This window comes from Sinohyriopsis cumingii, unplaced genomic scaffold (assembly GCF_028554795.1).
Source record: "Sinohyriopsis cumingii isolate HCF-2022 unplaced genomic scaffold, ASM2855479v2 utg003074l, whole genome shotgun sequence".
Lineage (NCBI taxonomy): Eukaryota > Metazoa > Mollusca > Bivalvia > Unionida > Unionidae > Sinohyriopsis > Sinohyriopsis cumingii.
The window spans coordinates 70109-92931 of NW_028316387.1; the positions used below are offsets into that span (position 1 = coordinate 70109).

At 36.7% G+C, this 22823-nt stretch overlaps 1 protein-coding gene across 7 annotated transcripts in view; it reads right to left on the bottom strand.

Annotated features, from left to right (window-relative positions):
* Positions 1 to 419: 419 nt before the first annotated feature.
* Positions 420 to 22823, bottom strand: part of LOC149769895 (patched domain-containing protein 3-like) — a 33403-nt gene continuing 10999 nt past the window's right edge. For 5 of the 7 annotated variants that reach the window (XM_089949688.1, XM_089949685.1, XM_089949684.1 and 2 more), the window contains exons 4-6: positions 11852 to 12879; positions 6835 to 7035; positions 420 to 5968 (exon numbers count right to left, since the gene is read on the bottom strand). In XM_089949688.1, coding sequence (XP_089805814.1) covers positions 4617 to 5968; positions 6835 to 7035; positions 11852 to 12879 — 2581 coding nt within the window. In that variant the 3' untranslated portion in view covers positions 420 to 4616. Of the gene's footprint in view, positions 5969 to 6834; positions 7036 to 11851; positions 12880 to 14083; positions 20046 to 22823 lie in introns of those variants that run through there. The other 2 variants (XM_089949690.1, XM_089949689.1) reach the window with 2 other exon arrangements.

Consider the following 22823-nt stretch of genomic DNA (forward strand, 5'->3'; position numbering starts at 1 on the left):
CACACACATACAAACATATATATATATATATATATATATATATATATATATATATATATATATATTATTCTTATAATATTTGGAAGTTGTACTGTTTCGCATTTTGCTCAATGGTACGTTTATAACATTACCAAAATCAAATTATCTTTTTGATGTCTCTTCGCCTTCCAAAATATTTTCTAGATAGATAATATATCTGATATAGCCACATCTTCAGAAGTTATACAGACATACATACATACATACATACATACATACATAACACATCTTTAAAACAGGAAAGCCCATTTCCAATTACGTATTCTAGACTTAAAATGATCCTATCCTTTCCTTCAAAATAAAAGTAAACAATTAAATAAAGACCACTAACAAGTAACAATACTAACTAAGATATTGAAAAGATAACAAACACAATAGAATGCCATGAGACTGGTTTATAGTGCATCTTGCAGGCAAGCAATCAGGCATACAAAAGTATATATTCTTATTTATTTGTCATTTTTATTACCTTAGAACAAATACTGAATGATGAAGGCACAACAAACACATAAGGCAAGACAATCTAGAGGTCAACGGTCGCACGGACCGAATGAATGTCAGTCAATACCAAATAACTATCGCAGAATAATGTAACACCAAATTTTCCCTCTGATATTATGACATTATCCAAATAAATTGATGATTTAAGAAGAACATGCTTGTTTTCAGGCTATTATCAAACAAATTGATAAGTTTATGTGTAATACATCACGTACATATACAGTGGGGGGGAGACAAATTGTGTGCATTAAACATGATGTTAAAATTGAGAAAAACCTGCTGCCACAAATGGCAAATAAATCACACTGACTACAACTGTTAGAGAGTATCAACTAGACAGTATGATCTCGACAAAGGCAGTAATCATAGATCGTTTTCGCTTTCTGCACCCACTTATTCATCTCACGCTCAAATGGAATTATGCAAAACGTTTCGTACCACAACAATAAAGCGTAACCAAACTTGAAACTTATACATAAAAAGAATGGATGAACAATATGGTATAATAGAAAAGATGGCATCAAAAGTCAACATAGATGCAACAGTGAAAGAATAAAGATTCAGGCAGAAACGCATCAGGCATTATAAAGCATGAAGGCACAAATTAAACACAAAAATACAGGTAGAAGCTTGAAACACAAAACTACCAGTAGAAGCTAAAGCCTTGAGTGATGAATTTGAAATGTTTGAAAATAAAACTTGAACATATAGAACAGAGAGAATGGAGGATAAAAATAAAAAAATTAAAGAAGCATTTGCACACATCAAATTCCACATTAAAAGGGCTGAGTAATACAGTGGACTTGACAATATAACGGTATCAGTAATAAAGGATTCAAATAAAACTGTCCCTCCCCTCCACTCAGAAGAAGAGAGCATGGAGAAAGCGATACACTGTTGCAACAGTAAAGTTCAGATCAATATAGAAGCCCAGAATATAAGCATTGCCTGCCGTCTGGAAAGAGAGAAGAAAATAAAACAAGACCTATAATTTCTTGATTTACTAGACCCGTGACAAACATGGCAGCTGTACTCAAGAAATTGCTGAATCACTCTGGGATATTACTAAGGGAGGAAATTTACGAACACTACGTTAGAATCGGTTCAAACAGCAATCAAACTGAATTGTTTAGTGAGTGATTGGGTATATTACTATAATGTAGTCGTGAAAATCACACTGGGAGAAAAAACATAATTAAATGATTCAGATTTGTCTCACATGATAAATAAATAATTCGATTTGAATTCAATGGTCAAGAATAATGACACCTGCAACTACTGACTGATGCCTGAACCTATAATGAATGCTGGACATGGATAGAACAAGCAAAAATTAAGAGGTGGACCTACTATATTTATAACAATATCATGGGAGACAACTCGTTTAATTTAATGTAATTGCTCTAGAGTTAAGATCAGATTATACAAGGAGCTAATGCTCAAGGTTTATTTTCTTGTCTGATACAAACTAAAAGACAAGGTTTGTAATATTTTGTGCATGATTAAATAGATCTGAGTGTTAGGGACGGGAACATGTTCTGAATGAAGTAGGAGTTAATAATACTAGTTTGTTATTACATTGTTTGAATAGCATGGGTATAACTTTAAAAGACTCTTGAAGTAGTAAGTACATCAAAGAAACGTTTGACCGTTCCACTGTGCGACGTTAGTCCTTAATTATGAACTAAACACAAAATGGCTTTACACAGTACACGTAGCTGGCCTAGAACTGTGGAACATCTTTACCTGCTAAAATGATGTTCAAATAATTAATCTGCTATAAATGATAATATTTACACTGGAGACGGATGGGTACCTGGCAAAATTTCCCTATCCTTCCATTCCATCAAGGCACCATCTCAAACTTGAATTCGAGATTGCTTCATGCAAAACTGTCTTTTTAATAGTCATCTTAATGGGTGCTTTACAGTGGGACATGTTTATGTTCTGAACAGATGGTACATATGTATGTACTAAATAGATGGGAGATTTCTATGTACTAAATTGATGGGACATTTCTGTGTACTAAATTGATGCGACAACTGCATGTACTAAATTGATTGGACACTTCTATGTACTAAATTGATTGGACACTTGTATGTACTAAACTGACTGGACACTTGTATGTACAAAATTGATGGGACATTTCTATGCCCTAAATTGATGGGACATCTGTATGTACTAAATTGATTGGACATTTCTGTGTACATGTACTAAATTGATGTGACATTTGTATGTACTAAATTGAAGGGACGTTTCTATATAATAAATTGATGGGATATTTCTATGTATTAATCCTCTTGGACATTTCTATGTACTAAATTGATGAGATATTTCTATGTACTAAACTGATGTGACATTTCTAAGTACTAAATTGAAGGGACATTTCTATGTACTAAATTGATGGGACTTTTATATGTACTAAATTGATGGGACTTTTATATGTACTAAACTGAAGGGACATTTCTATGTACCAAATTGATGTGACATTTCTATGTAGTAAATTGGTGGGACATTTTTATGTACTAAATTGATGGCACATTTCTTTGTACTAAATTGACTGGACATTTGTATGTACTATATTGACTGGACATTTGTATGTACTAAATTGATGGCACATTTCTTTGTACTAAGTTGAGGAACATGCCTATAAAGTTCATATGTTTTCAATTATGAAACACATGAGCCAGAATGTTATATATAAAATGAAGCTGAACACCTTTTCAGTCATAGCGCCACGATGTCTGCAGTGTAGCAGTTTATAGTGATGTCTAGCACTGGGGTATCATGCCGCAAACATGTAGCATGATGACCCACCCAGTCATTATCCTGACACCAGGCTGGCTAGTCCTAACACTAACCTCTTAATGCAGAGCGCCTTGCGAGGAAGCTGTTAGTACCATTTTTAAAAGTCTTTTGGTATGACTCGTCCAGGGTTCGAACCCTTATTTGAGTAGTAAACAAAAATAAATAACATTATTTTTTTATCTGTACACTTTGTAACATGTAAAGGGGATGCATAACTACAATTATTATAGATGCTTTATGGATTTTCAGCAAAACATCAAGGTAATAAAATCATTCTTGCAAAAGTTTGGAACTAATGAAAATGATTTATGTTACAGTTTATTTTTCAAAGGAAGACAGCAAAATGATTAAACATTAATTTACTCTGATAGTAGAGTTTAAAACAGCATGGCAGAAGGAACAAAACTGGTTAAAGTGAAACAATTCAAATTAACACTAGATTAAACTAAAGGAACATATTATTAGGAATCGTAAGTAAAAAGTAATATTATATATATATATATATAGGTAAAAGAAAATGAAAAAAATTGATTATTTACAGATGCAAACATATCGTCTTCACATACTTAAGGGCTTGTCTATACACATACAAGAACAAATGCAAGTAATTATACATTTCAAAGTTGCAGTGTCACTAATTGTCGCCCGAAATGTGACGTGTTAGGGAACAAAATTATCACGTCTCCCTGACATAATTGTATTTGCCTGTCTTGTTATAGTGGCAATATAGTGCCTTTGTTAGGGGAGATACAAAGAAAAGCCGTCTTGTAATATGACTTGCTTTGGGTCAACAAATCGTCATACCTCTCCATAACATGGGCAATAAACATATAATGCCATCCTCAATGGGCATGCTCGAGGAATAATTCAGTGACATACATTTATGTGATTATAGTGCTTGACATACATACATACAGTGGTAGAGATATAATGAATACTGAAATGTTCACCAACAACCAGTGCTTGCTGGAAAGTAATTAAATACATTGAAAACAAAAAGTGTCAAAAAGCGCCTTTATAGTTCCGTTTGTGGATGTTTGTACTTGTTGAATTTCATAACACAGCTGGCATACTTTCTGGTATTCAGACTTTACACAATGCAAGATCAAAGGGGGAGTGGGAGTGACTCGCAATACATATAGCAGAATTAAATTTTTATCTCTAATTTCCATAAAACTAATTCACACTTTCCTTATAAGTGAAATTCCAACGTTAATGTCACTTTGCCCCCACCCCTTGTTGCGTTTCTAATGAAATCTTGTTATGATTCAAACTTTGATACAATTATTGTCCCTTTTTGTTTTGTGAGGACCTATGAAGGATAGCACTACAGGAAGGAAAAATATAGCATGAGCTAAACCAAAGACGATAACAAGCACCATCACTCTGAAAAAAGAGCGAAAGATGTACGATGTGGCAGCAGCGAGTGTCACTATTCCAAGGAAAGATGATGCTGCACCATGGAATACTGGTGCCCCAGATCTTATCACCGCTTGCTTTACCCTTTCATTTCGAGTACTTCCCTCCGAAATCATGAAACCGTGACAAATATGTGCAGCATAATCCACTGAAAATCCCACACTCATTATTATGTGAATCATTGTGATTGTACTTACTGTTAACCCAAAAAAAGGAAGAAAGCCTATGATTCCGATCATTATCATAACTACAGTGACCGTCACGTAAATCAACAAAAGAGGATGTGGCATAAATAAGACTGTGATAAAGAAAACTACTCCAACCGCAATCCCTACAGTTTGTAAAGTTTGTGGAAGAACTTCTACATATTGTTCATAGAAAATGAAAGGAGGAGAAAAGGTGAATAATGATAAGGACGAGGACTTAGCAACATCACGCATATCCAGCATTAGCTGTCCCTGTTCCGTCGTCGATTTCAGGTTTTCAGACATGACATAAAACCTGGAAGCTGTGATTCTTTTATGTACTACTACTACATCATTTTTGAAACGCTGAAAACGTGGATGAGTCAAGAACCGAGATTCCAGACTGGTCACAAAATTATCTTCTGACGAGTCATCATAAAATGGTGATTGCCTGTATGAAACTAACCAACATATTTGAAAATCATCCTTAACACTTGGGTTAGAAATCGCATGTTTCAATACCCTATCTATTTCAACTTGCGTAAAATTGCTTGAATAAAATACAGTATCAGGAATCACGAATGATACAGGTGTGAGATCCCTAAAGTTTTTGTCAACCCAGTGTCTATATTTATAAAAGTATGAGGTTTCAGACACCAAGTTTTTTAACTCAAGACCTTGTTTTATGATTGTGACACCGTATATTGATACAGCAAGATACCCAGCAAAAATCAGTAGTATGAGAATCTTAAAAGGGAGTTTAAGAACAATTTTAGGAACTAGCCAACCTGGAAATTTGTCTAGAAAACTTTCAGCTTCAGTTCGTGACTTAGGGGGTGATCCTGTGCAGCAGAAAGTGTGAATCCCACTCTTTCCTTGGGCCTTGGCTTCTTCCTTAGTAGCCACGGGTAAGCAGGTCATAAAATGTCTGTTGGATTCTACACGTTTCTCGTGAAGTGACAGACATGCCACGAAGAATGTTGCCTGATTAAAGTAGCAAAAGATTACAGCAACACCTGAATAAAAGAAAAACATATATATATATATGTGTGTGTGTGTGTGTGTGTGTCTGTGTGTGTGTGTGTGTGTGTGTGTGTGTAAGAAAGGTCTAACCATTGTCCTGAAATGTACACCTATCAATATGTCTCTGAGTAAAGATCAGACTACTCTCTCTTGTTACTGATTAAACATTGGTTTAACATGATAAAGTGTCACTAATTTGTCCTTTAATGGCTGACTATGATGAAGTATATCAGATCCATATTTAATGAGCTTAATACTAGTGAGTGTGTTTTCAAGTTCTAATATGTTCGCGCTCTAACAGTACAAGCTAAGATCCATATCCTTTGTCCTGTTCTTAAATGATTTATTGTTAGGAATTGGAGACTGTCTGTGAATGATGTATTTCCATTATCAACAATGTCTAAAACTTTTCCTCATTTCAACTCACAATAGGAGACAAAAAATATATTTGTATACCTTTTTGATGTATTTCATGTCTTAGCATGATGATTGTCATTCTTTTTACAGAATAAAAAAACCCAAGACAACAAAAATAAATTGTTACTGTACCAAAATGGCAAACTTCGAGAAATAGGTTTTTTCTATATGCTTCATTCAGCAAAGCACATAATGTACCAAAGTAACTAAATAAACATATTAATTATGTCGGTTAAGACATACATTCAATGTGAATTAAAACATACATTGGCTGGCTGTTTTAATTCACTCATGAATTATCAAGGATGCATAATGATTGTGGAGAATACATTTTGAAAACAAAAGTGTATACATACAAATAATTATTATTTCTTCTTTAGTCACTATCATTTGACATTTTATTTTAATTTCTAAATGTATATGCACACAAAACAATTCCCACCTGCATAGATGCAGAAATTCCTGACGCTCAAGAAGATTGATGATGCACCAGCTGCAAAGGCCAGAAGGTTAGTAACAGAAGTAATGGTGATGGCCACTCCACTAGTTCGCATGGTTTCGGCAATTTTATCCTCCACGCTACCTTTGCTTTGAGCTCCGGCAAGCCCGGAAAGTAAAACAAACACGTCATCTACCCCAATCCCTGCAGATAAGAATTAAAGCATTGTTGAATATTGTCATTTGATGTAAATGTGACAACTTAAATAGTTTCTGTTTTGTCAAGGAAAACAATGCAACAGTACTGACGAAAATAACAATCATTTTAAAAGACCATTCTTACCTGTGCAGCTGCCACTGATTTATGCCCAACTACATTGTTCAATATATAGTTATAGTTTCCTTAAGTCTGGTTCAATCAATACTGTGCTGCAGGACGTTAGACACTGATTAATTTTCGATCATGGAATCACTACATTTTGTGCATCTGTCAGACATATTACCCCCTATACAGGGCAATTCACAAATTGGCCAGGTAGATCCCACTTCCACCTCTGGAGCTGGGTGCAATTTACATCTGGAGAGTGTAATACACTCGTCGCTCCAGGAAATCCCTTTCGTTTGTTGCGACTGGCATGCAGCAAGTACGTCCAAGTGAAATCCATGCTTTTGAGATGTTTCAGTGTGGCAATATGCAAGTATGCCTCCGATTGACCGAAGTTATTGTCTCTACGCCCAGGCACCGAGCGTAGAAATGAACAAAATTGGTTAGGGTTGGGTGTAGAGTAGACTTAGTTTTGGTTGTGTGGCGTATAAAGAAAACACCAACAAAAACAACAAAAAAACAGTATCACCGAGGGGTGGCCCACTGTTTGGTTGGTAAGCAGTTTAAGATTTTGAATAGAATCTTTGTATTACTTGTTTCCAATTGCTTGCTGTACTCATCAAGTGATCTGGTAAGAACTTCATTCTGCTTGACACACTCTTGTTTATGCACATCACCCCATTTTCGAGAGGTAGATTCAAAAACACTGAAACCATCTCTGATTTATGGGAGTCTTCTGTCATAATAGCATTAAATGCAAAATGACTCTTATTTCTTGATATTTAAAAAAAAACACTTAACAGTTCTCTGACCTTTAAAGAAAGACACTACCTTTATAATATGTGATACAAATGATACTCACATTTGCAGGTGTAGTTAGTACTGTGTCAGAGATTAAGATATTGCAAACTACAGCTGGCCTGCCATTTATACTAGGCTAGGAAGGTGGAAAATAGTATATCCCGGGGAAATAGAATGGTCCACCTCTGGCTCTCATATGTTAGCTCACAAATGTACTTATTTTGTTTTTGGTCTTGAGTTAGAAAGTCATCTTCCGTGTGGACAATAAATGGTCGTGAGACATAATCATTAATGTTCTGTGCCGACAGACACCCACTTCTGATTGGACTGAAGATAGATTATGCCACAGGATTTACAATCTCCATTTGTACTGCAGCCACCAGTCAGGAGAATAGTGTAAAGATCATTTGGTATCATTATATTGTTCGCATAGGTGGGAGCTAGAAAGTTGTCCCCTTTCATTCCAGCGATAAACAGCATTAATGAAAATTCTAGCTTAACAACTGACCTAGACTGAAAGCCAAGCTTGGAACTGTCTGTTTGTAATCAAACAATATAAACATAGACCCTAATGGCACCAACCTGGTTATTTGAAAGGTCTAACATATTAATGATGTCATGGCTGCCCAAGTCAGGATTTCTAGTAACTGATTCCGTACCATCACAAAAAACAGCTGCTTCTTGTGTTATAACGTTTTAATCAAAGATAAAAGCTGCAGATGCTGCATAATTGCTATTGACAGGGTAAGGCGTTACATTTCATATTCTTTTTCCGGCTATGTTGAGGTCTCCGATGTTTGTTTCATGAGACCACATTACGTTTGCGGGCACTAGGTGTCAACACATGACTCTTTAACAATGCTTTACAGTCTTTTCAGCTGCTCCAGCATAAGCGGTGATTGCTTGTTGATGCGTTTGTTACCGTTTAACAATCTCAAGGAATACCGCATTAGGCAGTCCAGTGTTATCAAACTCAGAACCGAGTGTGGCAAAATTAACTAGCAGCGTGGATGGTGCGCCATCTACCACACTGTATGTTATGGAAAGCTCCCTGCCATTTTGTATCTACTGGTTTCCTTCTCAATAAGTCGTCACGAGATGCAATATAAAGTGCATGCCCTCTAGTATCTGGTGAGTGATTTGCTTGTATGCATCAGAAAGACCCCTAAGCATCTCTTCAATTAAAATATTGAGATGAGGAACCAGCTCGGTTAACATTCATACACCACTGTAGGAAGCTGATTCGGCTGAATAGTGTAAAGCCACCACTAAGCTTTTATGTTATAGCAGTGGCCAGTCAAACCATGCATAACCTTTTCCACATACTTACTATCTTGATCCAAAGTTCACTACAATGGATTTGAGAAAGCAGCGGTGGGGCACGGGTTCGCCAGCTAGGCAATTTTGTGAGCTTGGAAGAACTTTAACGTTTTGATGGAAACGATAACTCAGCTACTTCGAAACCAGATGGGATCAGTGGTTTCAACCTCAGCCAGATAAAATTGACCGGGCCATATCGGTGTAGTCGTTCCAACACCTGCAATTTATTCCAAAAGTGGATGCTAAAGATGGCCAAACTGCGTTAGAGCCAGCAGATATATCGGCTTTGACATGATGTTCACACAGGCTAGGTAAATATTGATTTTAATAACCTTGGCCAGCTCTGATACTGGACAGAGACTGCAGCATTGTGTTCACGCCAATGGTAATTTAACAGATAAAAGGCGATAATCTATAGTGTGGCACTGGATGTAATCTCATTTCTAAGCTTTTCAGTCCAGTGCTGAAAGCGTTTGTAGCTCTCCACTGAGTAGGGCTTGCAGATGTCATGTTAGTCGACCAAAATATCTCCTGGCATAGCACGACTTCTTCCTATCTGCATGATAAAGCCGTCTACAATGCTGCTGCGGCATACCAGTACCAGTGCACCTTGCTCTATGTCTTGCCAACATTGCGAACCGTGTTCTTGAGCTCTTCGCCAGTGACACACCACATTTTTCGCAGTCCCTTTACCTAATAATTTGACAGTGCGCTCATAATTCCTGCGCCTACTGCCTGAAAAATGTCAGCAGCCATGTCAACTGGGATGACATTATAACCTTTGTAATTAAGACATTGACACTTGTCAGAAAGTTTGCTTCCGTTAGAGGCAAGGGAAGGAAGAGAGAGATCTGGATTGTCATACCGGCATAAAGCTGCTCGAAACGCTTCACATCTTTGTTGACCAGCCCAGGTTCTCGTTATGGGCAAGAACTGCAAAGGATATTTAAACATTAGTGTTGCATCTTTCTGGCCTCTATGTCCTTCATGTACATTTCTAAGGGCATAATGTCAACCTGGAATGGCTCATTGGAGTGGGCGAGCTTCCATAAGCCTTTATAACTCAGTGGTTTCAATTTGCTCAGCGCATTTCTAAGTTCACCTAATACATTCCAAGAAATGTGATTATCAAATACTGACCAGGGACAAGGTTAGGACTGTCCCAAAGCAGAATATAACTATCTAGCCACGATGAAAGGTTGATCCCTTTCATTTGCACGAAGGCGTTTGTTATGTTAGTCATCTGGCGGCATTGGTGGAATGTCCAACCGTTCATTCTAATATGACAATTTCCGATCTTATCCAACCTGTTTAGCACACCTTCCTCAGTAAATAGCTCCATAACAATCTCGACATCACAAGGAATAGGGTTTTGTATTGCCACAATAAAGCGTTCTCTGTCTTGCTCCAATAAAACCACACCAATTTCACGGAATGTGTTTCCAAGGTCCTTCGGTCTTTTTCACTGAGAATAATCTCAAGTTATATTCTCCACCCATATTCTCTTCTGCTAACTGCGCATCACCTATCTGTCTGCCAGTCAGAATAGGTCTTTCATGCCATTACAGGTGCTGGGCTGAAGCATCCCTTTAGTGCCGCCATGGTTGTCCCGTCGGTAACGCTTGAGCGCTCTGCAACTGTCTCTCCTCAACGTACGGGAGCTGCTATCCCTTGTGTGTAAGTTTTAGGGCCAGCCCCCCTCCCGTACTACAACTTATCTAGTTCTCATACTGCTGCATATATTTATGGGTATATCATAGTTTATACAATTCTCTAAATAGGGGATCAAACATGTACAAGTTGAGACAGAACGGCAGCAAACCTTCTTCTAGCTCCCTCTCCATTTAAACATGCTAATTTTGCACCTACAATAGCCACAAGCTTTGTAAAAGTGTACCGCGAACTACATGCCAACCACACAAGAAAGACAGGGCATCCATGGATGCTGCTTTTCTAAGAGCTGAAGGTGTATCAGGCAGAACTCAAATGTAATTTTATTCACAGTTTTAACTTTCACCAGCTACCAACAGCTGGTATCTGTTATGACCTCATATTTCTCTGAGTATATAATTTTATAGTTTTGACCCATTCTCAAGACCATATTCTGACCCTATTCGCAAAGCATGGGTATCCAAATGTGCACAACTTGCAAATAATGAAGCATAGGTCTAAATAATACGTACAGCAAGCGTCAGAACAGATCAGACAACTACTCTCACCTTTACCGTATACCACTTACTGTGTGATCTCATTCGTTTACTTTGAATGTACTGTATTTCACTCACATCAATCTAAATGTACTCTTTCAATATCATAAGTATCGCAATATCGAAGTGATAAAAAGATTATCAAAAAGCTGACACTATGTGACAAGCATTAAAAAGTTAAACCATGCACATAATATTTGAAAAACACATTTGTCTGTTTCAGGCAAAACGTTATAGCTATAATAATTTACTTGTAGCTGGTATAAAACATTTTATACATTACGGTCATAGAGGTCCATAAAATAGTTTGTTTATCATAAATTGAAAAGATGTCAGAAATGGGTCTGAATGAAATAATCCATGACTACCTATTATCAAAAATGGAATAACACCGACAATACTGACGAAGCTCACTCCACATGCACTGACAATTCCAAGTGAAGACGCTATCGCAATACCAGCAGCAATGACCCCAGGATACCCAAGGTTTGCTCTTTGGCCAACAACATCACATCTTGCTGTAAATGTGGCACAACAGGCGTAGGTAATCATCAAAGTGAAGGTAATCGAAAACAGTACAATATCTCCAGAAATGTTCTTATCCAGTTCCTCCTCCATGGATTTTGAATGCATATACGTGATTTCAATCACGGGGGAAGAGAAAGATTTCATTCTGGACACGAATTCATTTTGCCAGGAGACGATAGAATCAACATTTGAAACGTCAGTTCTGATGTTGAACCTGAGACGTAACATTTGTGCTGAAGTCAAGTGTGTTTCATTAGAGGCAAACGCTCCTATTAAGCTCTCGTAGTAAATAGGGCCAAACGTATTATGATGGAAATATGGAAATGTGACAGTATCAGTTTTAACTGCAGATATAAACTCTGGAGAAAAGAAGAAGTCCCCTTCAACTGCGCAGCCGAACACATTTCTGGCACAAATGTCCGAAAACTTTATTTTAACACCATTCCCAATAATCGTAATTTCTCCTACGATTTCGTATATCTTCTTAACTTCCAACAGGGCAATGGGATCAAGAACGTTCCCCGAGACTGCTCGAACAATCACTTCAGCTTGGCGACCAACATTAGGCAGTTGATGTAAACCAACAAAATTTAATCCGGAGAGATCTGGAAATAATGCCTTGACACGTTCACTGTCCTTGTTTGCTTCGCTGTTGATGGGAGTGTATACAGTCACCAAATCTGTTTCCCGGTGCAAACAAATCATTCCAGTAGACAACAGTCCATTCACTAAGATGGTAACCAATATTATCTTCCATGGATGTCTGGCAACCAAGCGACCATACCTAGCAAACACCGCCCCAAGTTTAGTTTCAACCACCTCGTAACAGTTGTAACACGTATTTGTCTGTGTTCTTGAAAAAGGAACTCTGTAATTAAAAAATCATTGAACATGTGACATCAAACAACATAGCGATGACAACAAACTAACATGATAAGATAATTAAGGGTTATATGAGATGATGCAGATTGTTTTGGGATTTTCTTTCTAGCAGGAAATGTGTCAATCAGAAATGATGTAGAGGAAACTGGTTGAATGACAATGTAACTGCAATATATATATATATATACATACATATATATATACATACATACATATATATATCTATCATAGAGGATATTGGGGAACATGAGAGATTTTCATTGAATGATCAAATCATGCATCATCTGACAAGTAATAACAGCAACGAGAAATAAGAGTCCCTCGAAGGGAATGAGGCTCTACTGGGAGAAATGAACATCCAGGAATTCCAGACCATTTTCAACATAACTGCTGTGGTGGCCATATTGGTCGCCAGATTGACATGGATTTCATTTATAACTAATTACACAACATAATAACTGTTTTAAAGAAAACTCTATGCTGATATGATCATTCATTAATGAGAAGTAGCGAAAAGAAACAATTCACAATGGCTACTGTACCAACCATATTGGGCATCAGGGTTAGCAGCATTTTCATTCAGGAACAAAACTGACACTAAAAAGGGTATTTCTAGCTAATCTCCATGTTCATATGATCATCTGTAGCAAGATAACCAGGATGGATTTCGGATTTATAACAGACCACTTTTGATGGTGATACAAATAAAATGTTTATTGATGAATGACTTGAATGGAAAAAGAATTATGATTAATAAGTGCATGTATAAGATCCAAATATTGGACAAATTAACACAATCTGCACGAACCTAATAACATAACATAAATGTGAATACAAGTACATGACCTTACACAGTACAAGGACAAAGGTTAATGATTCACAGTAAATTCACACGACGAAAAGAATGGTGTTTTACTCAAATAGTAAAAATGATGTACTTTACTCATATAGTAAAATGTATTCACTCAAATAATGAAAAATGAGGTATTTTACTCAAACAGAAATATGATGTAACAATGGGACATATATCATACAGTATAGCTTTACAGTCCCAAAACAATGGGTATAACAAACCCCAAAATTAGCCAACAGCTTAAAGATTACATGTATGGAGTTACACAAAACACAAAAAAAATACTTGGCTAACAGTCATACTGGTCAATCAAGCAGTCAAAATTGCAGGTAGTTACCGACCACCATTCACTTCCTTAGTCAATCAAACAATCAGCACACACCAATCGGTCAGCAACGCCCAATCACCTGCTACTCAACCAGCACCACACTGTTCAATCAGCTGCACGGCCTCTGTTCCACCAGCTCCATCGTCAGCTCCACGGCCACTATGGCCAGCACCACAGCCGTCATGGCCAACTTCTATGCTCAGCTCTACAGCTGGTACCCCGTCAACCCTGACCACCATGGGCAGCTCCACAGCTGTTGTGGTCAGCTCTGATCACCATGGATCAGCTCCACAGCTGCCACGGTCAGTTCTGATCACCATGGTCAGCTCTAATCAGCTGAAAATAAATCTAATACCGTGTATTAAGAATGACACGGGCATACATGATAACACATAACAATGTTATATATGGTAAGCTATACAAATTACATTATCGGCACAACATTACAAAGCAATCAACAGGTTCAGAAGCGAACCTACCTGTGTCCGATAAGAATCCTATGGTACTAAACGTTTCTTAATAAAATGAAACTTTATTGCAAATATAGATCACCTGTTAAGTCACATATAAAAAATAGAATATATCTGCATTATACTATGCAAGCCGAAGCTAGAAAATGTACAAAAATAAACGTGGTAGTACAATAGGTATAACCTATAATATGCATAAGAAATTAATAAATAACTCACATACCTCTACAGCTGATGATGCAAGTCCTTAAGTAAGTCCTTGTTCACTGACAAGACGTTACGTAATGTCAAGATCTCGTCCTATGGTGAGGTATTTATACACAGATGATGTAGCCCTACATCGTCTGTGCGCTTGACGAATATCGATTTTTCCCATCAAAAGCACTTCGCACGTCCGGCATAGGATGAACTGAACTCACTGTTTTTCGAAATATTTGCACAATATACATAGATCACCCTCGGGTATTGTTGTACACACAAAATGAAACCCGAGTACATGTATTTAATAAATACACCGCTCCCTCGATAACTCGTGCCCAGATAACTCGCAATCCCGCTTATAACGCGGTGTCCGTCTTGGCTCCCGATTTTTTCCAGAGAAAATGCATTTAAAATATCTTTAAAATATGCTGAATATGAAAAAATTACGATATGAATTGATAAATTAAACCTTGATACATTGCTCGTTTTATCATCGAAAACGGTGATTAATGCCCGTAAAAATATAATCCATATTTTGAAATTTGCAAGTTCTAAAGAAGAATTAATTCCAGAGATCTCGAAAACGCTTAATTACGCGTATTTGGATGCCAATTTTTGATCTGGAACGCAGAAAATCACTGAGGCGGGAGTCCTCCGTACGCATGTAATAGGTGCGCGGGAAAATTCAAAGATTTGCCAGTCCTGTTTCAACCACCTGCTTTGTGGGAAAATGTGTTGATCAGTTAACTGTGCTGATATTTACAATGACAGAATTCAGTGACTGAAAGACTCCTTGATGTACTGTTGCCATTTTGTAAGAGTACATTAAAAAAAAAAAAAAAAGAACATGATGCAACAGCTAGGCGGCTAGTTCAAAGGCTTTGACTAGCGGCCGAGTGAGAAAATGTACTGATAATTAGTGATTGAATTTAGAGGCAGAAAGACCCAGTTTTAAAATCCTAGCGAGACCTCTGTTTAAAGATATCATATATTATGTAAGTTTTTATGATGAATAGTTGTCAGTATACTGTAAATAAACAGTCTGGTGAAATAGCGATCAATGAAAACTTCTGGTAAATGCTAACAGGTGACAACAGAGAATGAAATAAACACCAATTAAACGTCTTCCTGTGTGAAAGTCACGTTCTAATCCTTTAATTCCGTTTCAGTGTAAACATTATAATCACAACATATTCCGTTCATTGAAAACATGAAAAGAGTCAATTGACCGTCACATCGAAACCCGTGAGTACTTCTGTGAGAACCTAATTACATGTACATGCCGGCTTTGTTTTGATCAACAACTTGGGGAAGTGTTTGTTGCATTAAAAAAAAAATCGATTACAAGAGACCTCAGGTGCTGGATTAAGGGTCTTGGAGCTGCCTTTGACGTAAAGCAAAACAGTAACAGAGACAACGACGATCATAGTGACTTCGAATGTTTCAGTGAAACTGATGTCATTAATGCCGAGGCTGTTTGGGAGAAATTCGTACAGACTCATGGTCCTGAGATGGGCGTTTCTCTTGATGATATGGAGGAGTGGATTTGTGCTGACAATGATTGCCCCACAGCCGAATACATGTCAGATGAAACTATAATTATTTCTATAGCGAACAAATTTGCAGCAGAAGATGATTCTAACTGGAGTAACACAAGTGTTGAAAGTGATGAAGACGCAGATGTTGCACCCCCCATCCCTCTGCACAGGAAGCAATCAAATATTTTGATATTGCCATAAGGTGGCTGGAGACCCAAAACGTTGACTATGTAAAGCTCATGCAGTTGAGAAATCTGACGGATTTTGCTCGGCGGCAGAGAAACCAAGAGTAACACACACACACAAAAATAACTGATTTTTTCAAAAAGTGAATTGATATTTGTCAAGCATGGCATAAACGGCAAGTATTAACTTGTTCTAATTTACGTTGTTTTAAATTTGTAGACCAATTAAATATGTTAGTACTGATTAACCCTTGGGTTTTTTTTTTTTTTTTTTTTCCATTTTACTTCTATCATATTCATATCTATTTATCTATCTATCGTTCGATCGACACTGTTTCTCGAAAAGAGTCGATCTTTTGTATATAAAGAAAAGGTCTAATTTGGATCAAACAATAAAACTAGAATGTATCCAATTCAACATAAAAATTAGTGACGTAGTACACAATGTGTGAAGTGGTACACATGTTAAGTGAATGGAAACCACGTGGAATAATGTTTTCGATGATCGCCTCAATATACTGTAATTTATCCTGAAATTAATGTTGTCCTATGAGGAAATAATAAAGTACACCGTTATGAAGAGATATTTATTAACAGTTAATCTCAGAACGATTATAAAGTGAGTATTCAACAGTATAATCTGCCTACCCCCCCCATTTCTCCGTTATGTCATCAATCACTTTATTGGTTTTGGGCTTATTTTATAGGTCCCTTGATAACTCGCGCCTCACTTATAGTGTGGCCGATGTTTCTGGACCCCGATGTGCGCGAGTTATCGAGGGAGTGGTGTACAGGGATTTATACAATTCTGTGACATCATCAATTCAGGAGGAGTAGCAATAATAAGATTTTCAAGATGGCCACTGTGGCTGCCATATAGGCTTTGTATGCAGCACAGTGTTTATCTAGAACTATGGGATAAAGGTGTTTTTAAAGTTTCATGTCAGTTGTCCAAGAATCATAGGAGGGATAGCAATAACAAACAAGTGCGACTGCAGATCTGGGTCTGTGCAGTCTGCGGTTGGACTTTACTAAAATTGAAGTATAAACAGCATTTTATATATTATATCAAAGTTTTTGGCATGTACCAGATGTTCTCCAGATTTTGGTCATGTTTAAAAGTTCACTTTTTTCAAATGTAATCTACAATTTCGGACTTTTCACAAAATTTAAAAAGTCAAAAACTTCCTGAAACATAATTAAAGAATAGAAATGAAATTTGAAAGTGAACACTGTAATATTCATAGAAAAACACCATTGATAAAATAGTATTTATTATGTGGCCTTCCAAATAAGATTCATTCTTGGATAAACCAAACAGAAAGTTTAACTTTTTTAATCTGCCCAATGAATGTTCAATTGATTAGCAACGTGTACTTTACTTACACTCAACTTGACTTTTGTAGGAAATATCAATCGAAAGCTTTATTCTCACTTTTACGTTTCTGTATAGATCAACAAAAGATAATGCTTCATTGCAACATACATAGCTATAAACTTAGCTAAGAACAATTAAACATGATTAGGTCTACGCTAACGTAATTGAAGCTCTTTAACACGTCTCTAATATGAGTTCAAAGAAACCAGGATAATCAGCCAATGACCTCGATCATAAATTGCGACCAGTTTCCCTCTTCTTGTAGAGCTTATATCTAGACACTTCACCCAAAGACCTCTGTCAAAATCAACAGCTACACAAATACCATACATCTGGTCAATTTTTCATGAACGAGTGCACTTAAGTTGGCTGTCTAAAATCAAACTTCACAAAAAGCAAATATTTTAAGATTTTATTTTTGCCGTCCCATTCAGACAGCAAACTAGGGCATGAGAACTACCGAACTAAATTAAAGGTTATACGATATTGCTTTTAAACAAAGTTTAGCCTTTAATTTCAACAACACAAAATACTCTAAGGATAAACATCTGCTTTTAATGTGGCAAAATATGGAAAATAAAGAATAAATGTCTCTATCTTCTAAGGAGAACAAAAATTCACCAGAAAAATGAAAATAAATTTAATTCTATGCATGTACTCTTGCATAGCTAGCAGTGTATGCAAGCCTAGTGAATGATGAATTCACCTGAATTCATACACGTGCTATTTGAGGAATCTCTGCCTTTCTCCTCCTCCTCCTAAGTATTTTTTCATGTTGGCCTATGTCTAAGTCTTTTTTGTTTGTTTGTTTTTGTTTTTGGGGGGGTTGGGGGGTCTGTCTTTTGTTTTGTTTTCTCTTATTGACTATCTTGTGCAAAGATTGTTGAATTTATTATACAGACAATATTACATATCTGCCAAGCGGTTATGTTTAATAATAAATAAAGGCTCTATGTTACAGGATATAAATGTTTCTGTCGTAGATATAAGGAAATATGTCACGCATGACAAGGGAAATATTGTATTGTCACAAATGTTTCTACTTCACGAGTGAAATATTAGCTTATGTTCACTAAAACAAACCTTAAAAAACTTTTAAGGCAAAAATCGTAGATTTGTCTTGATCTTATTTATCTGTTCTTTGCCTACGCAATTAATGACTGCATTACTACAAAGATAAAACGAAGTTTCAAAAAATTACAATAACTGTCAGGACAGCGACCTTTTCGAAATTAACATCACAGTGTATCTGACAGACTCCAGAGCATTACATCGATATTACATCGATAAACAAAAGAGTTTAAAGACTGTGCGTTTACTTGTACAGATTTTTGGTTATTTAGTTGGTCTATTAAAAATGTATGACTTTGGTAAGCTTGCAGTCTAGTAATGTAACAGAAACCACATCTAAATTTAGATTATCACTTAATTTCGGTTTGCAATCGAGGCTTATCAATGACCGATTTCTCAATCGTTTTCAAGTATGAATCTGATTGTGACGAGAGTTAAAACAATTGTATAATTATAATTTACTCTAGAGTCTTTTCCTGAAAATTTGTAACTGGAATAAGATACTGTAGGAGTGATACGCAACGGGTCACGTGTTCAGTCACTGATTTGCATGATTCTGATGGAAAACTAATTATAAAAGCATAACTACCTGAAGCCCTCTATTTATTGTTTGGAGTTCGTTTAAGGCATTGTTAAAATAAATTTATAATAAAGGGTCTTCAGTCATGGCACATTTTAAGATCTATTCATCCTGATGAAAAGGAGACAGAGTGAGAGAGAGAATGATTAGAAGAAGAAAATTGAAATAGGCCTAAATATGGAAATACATGTTTGAATAACATATATAATGGCAGATATATTTCATTTGCTATGGCGGGCCATATTTGTCATCGATGTACTTCACCAGGGCCATATGTATCATGAATTATGACAAGCATACAAATTTGACACTAACATGAGATCTGGTCTGCAGGCCAGACTAATGAGCCTTGCGGGCCATGTGCTTGACAGCCCTGCTCAGCTATATACACAAACCCATTAGATTTCTCCTTAGAAATGCAAGATACATACTTGAAATTATAATTGTACATTGACACCTACATACCAAATAAAGAATAAAGCACTTGTTCCTGGATAGCACAATATATATTTGGATACCTGATTATTTGAAAAACAATTAAACAGAATGACACCAATATACAGGTGAAATAGTTACATTTTGTTCCAAGCAGGACTTGAACCCGTGCCGTTAATAACGGAATGTATCACGCATCTCTCATGCACATGTGCCCTAACCCCACTCGAACAAGTCCTTAAACTCGTCCCCCTCCGAAAGCAAAAATTAAAAACAAAGGATGGAACAAGATTGAAGGTAAAGCCTCGATGTCCACGAGAACTCACTCACTAAGCAGGTGGATTGGAAAATTTTGCTTCATGCTGTTACAACTTTATGGTCTTAAATTATGGAACATAAAAAGTAAAAACAACACGTTTAGCAAACTTTAACAAATAATTTACTTCCATAGAATTCAAAGTGAAGATTTAAAAAGAACTTACAGGGTATTGTGAATTAAATCCCAAATATCCATAAATGTTCTATCACAAGTCCAAAAAGTATAGAATATTCCACATGAGTTCCATGAATTTTGAATGTAGTGATATTACCAAAAGTCTTGAATGAGTTCACATATCAACAGTCTTGAAGTATCACAATGATATAATCCAGAATGTCATAGAATGAACTCACAATAACCCCAAATATGTTTTAGTCAAAGATCTCAATGAGCACTTTGTAATTCCAATAAATAATCTGAACAAATAATTCCTCTCAAATAAGCGTGATTCCACAAAGGCACAATAAAATGACCACGATGTTGGACAAAGGTAAGCTTTCAGAACATTTGGTGGCTAGACCGTGAACACAAGCATAAAAAACAACTTATTTTTAACTTAAAAACCTGTCAAAATCAGAAAGACAATAGAATTTCCAAGTACACACCCAATGCCTTGAGTTTAATTGCAAGTAAACATGTTGTTTTTTTAAAACAAGATGACATTAGTCAGGTAGGCAGAAACTCCTATTCTCAATTACAAAGGTCAAGCGCATTATCCAAAATAAACATACACAACAATTCACAAAATCAACCTGATTTTTATTTTAGGAATGCAATGTACTGTATATAAATTATATTCATAAATTGACACACATATGCCATCCAGAGGGGAAAGCGCTTATACATCTATCACACATTATATGTTTGGAGACCAGATTATTTGAAAAGAATAACCTCTATGTAATCAAACTGGTTAGAGAACTATCATTTGTTCTAAGTAGGACTCCAACCAACCCGTGCTAGGAGTAACTACATCTAGCTCCCAGTTTGCATGCATCACCGCCCTATCCCACGTCCTCATTCCCCACCACGAATACATTCAGCCAACCATAGCTAAAGTCCCTCATATGAACTGGAGCCCTACTGGCAGAACAGAATTTCCAGGAATCTAAGAAAATGCATTTTCTTCCTTTTAACCCTTTACCTCATGCAAGTGTCTTTGGACGCCTCTACTCCATTCGCATGGAAGCACCTTTTGACGCCTGCTGTAAACATCAGCCATTTTGAGCTGGTTTTCGTAGCGCCACCTTCGGGGAAAACCCCCCATTAGATACTACATTCATTTCTGCGAATGACAATTACGTCAGATCACGTGGTCACTATTTATGCACTAGTCGATATCTGCTATTTAAAGTTGTTGTTGTTGTGGGGTTTAACGCCATTTTTCAGCACACAATAGGCTATGCATGGCGGCCAGTATTAATGGTGGAGGAAGAACCTGGCAAAACCCCGGGAAGAAAGACCGACCCACGAGAAGCTACTGGCATGCTTTCTCACATATCCACATTTGCCGAATCCTGGACTCGAACCCACGCAGAGGTGAGATGGCAGTGATCCGTAACGGAGAGTGCTTTAGACCACTCGGCCACTCGGGGCCCCGCTATTTAAAGTAACTGGGTCATAATCTCCACTCTCCAAAATGGTGGTCACGGATTTCATTCAGTACGTATAAAGTTTTCACAATTAGAATCACAACTATGAAAGATTCAATAACTCAGGTAAAGGCTCAGATATTTATGTAGGCAGCAATTAGTTTTTATTGATTATCAAATTCAGATGACTTAGTGATGTAGACGAAGACGAAAAACATGTAAATTTCGAGTACGAGAAATGGCAGCTATGGTTGGTCACGAGGCCTCACTGACATGACGGTGAACGAGTGTTCTCTCTCAATTTTAAAGCATATAAAAAATTCTTCCATGAAAAATAATTACACAGCTATAACAATCGGACTTTACTCTTACATTTTTCCGCATATAATAGATGTGTACCAAAACTGTAAAATGGTTAAAACTGCTGTCAAACGTAACATATACTACATTGCTTAACAGTTCACAGGCAGGCCTATGCGTATGCTGTCGACTATGTAACAGGTGTTCTATTTATAGTGCACTGCACTTTGTCACTATGCTCTATGAGGTAAAGGGTTAACTATTGAATGTTAAAACCATCTCTAATATTTTTGAGTGATAATATTTTCAAGGTGACCATCATGTCAGATCGGCACTACATTCATTTAGGACAGACAATACACAGCAAGAAATCTTTTGGTGAAAACTCCATGTTTCTGAGAAATAGCTATAATAATATTTTTAAGATAGCTGTCATGGTGATAACATTGTTTGTAAGATCGGCACCATTTCCATGTAGGAGCAACTAGATCTCATAAAAAATATTTTGGCTAAATCCTTATGCCAATATGACAATCCATTGATGAAAATTAGTGATAAGATTTTTAAGTTGGCCACCATGGAGTTAGATTGGTACCAGTTTCATTTATGAACAACCAGACATCTTAAGCAGTCTTATGGTCAAAGCCATGTATGGCACAGTGGTCCGTTTACAGGCAAGT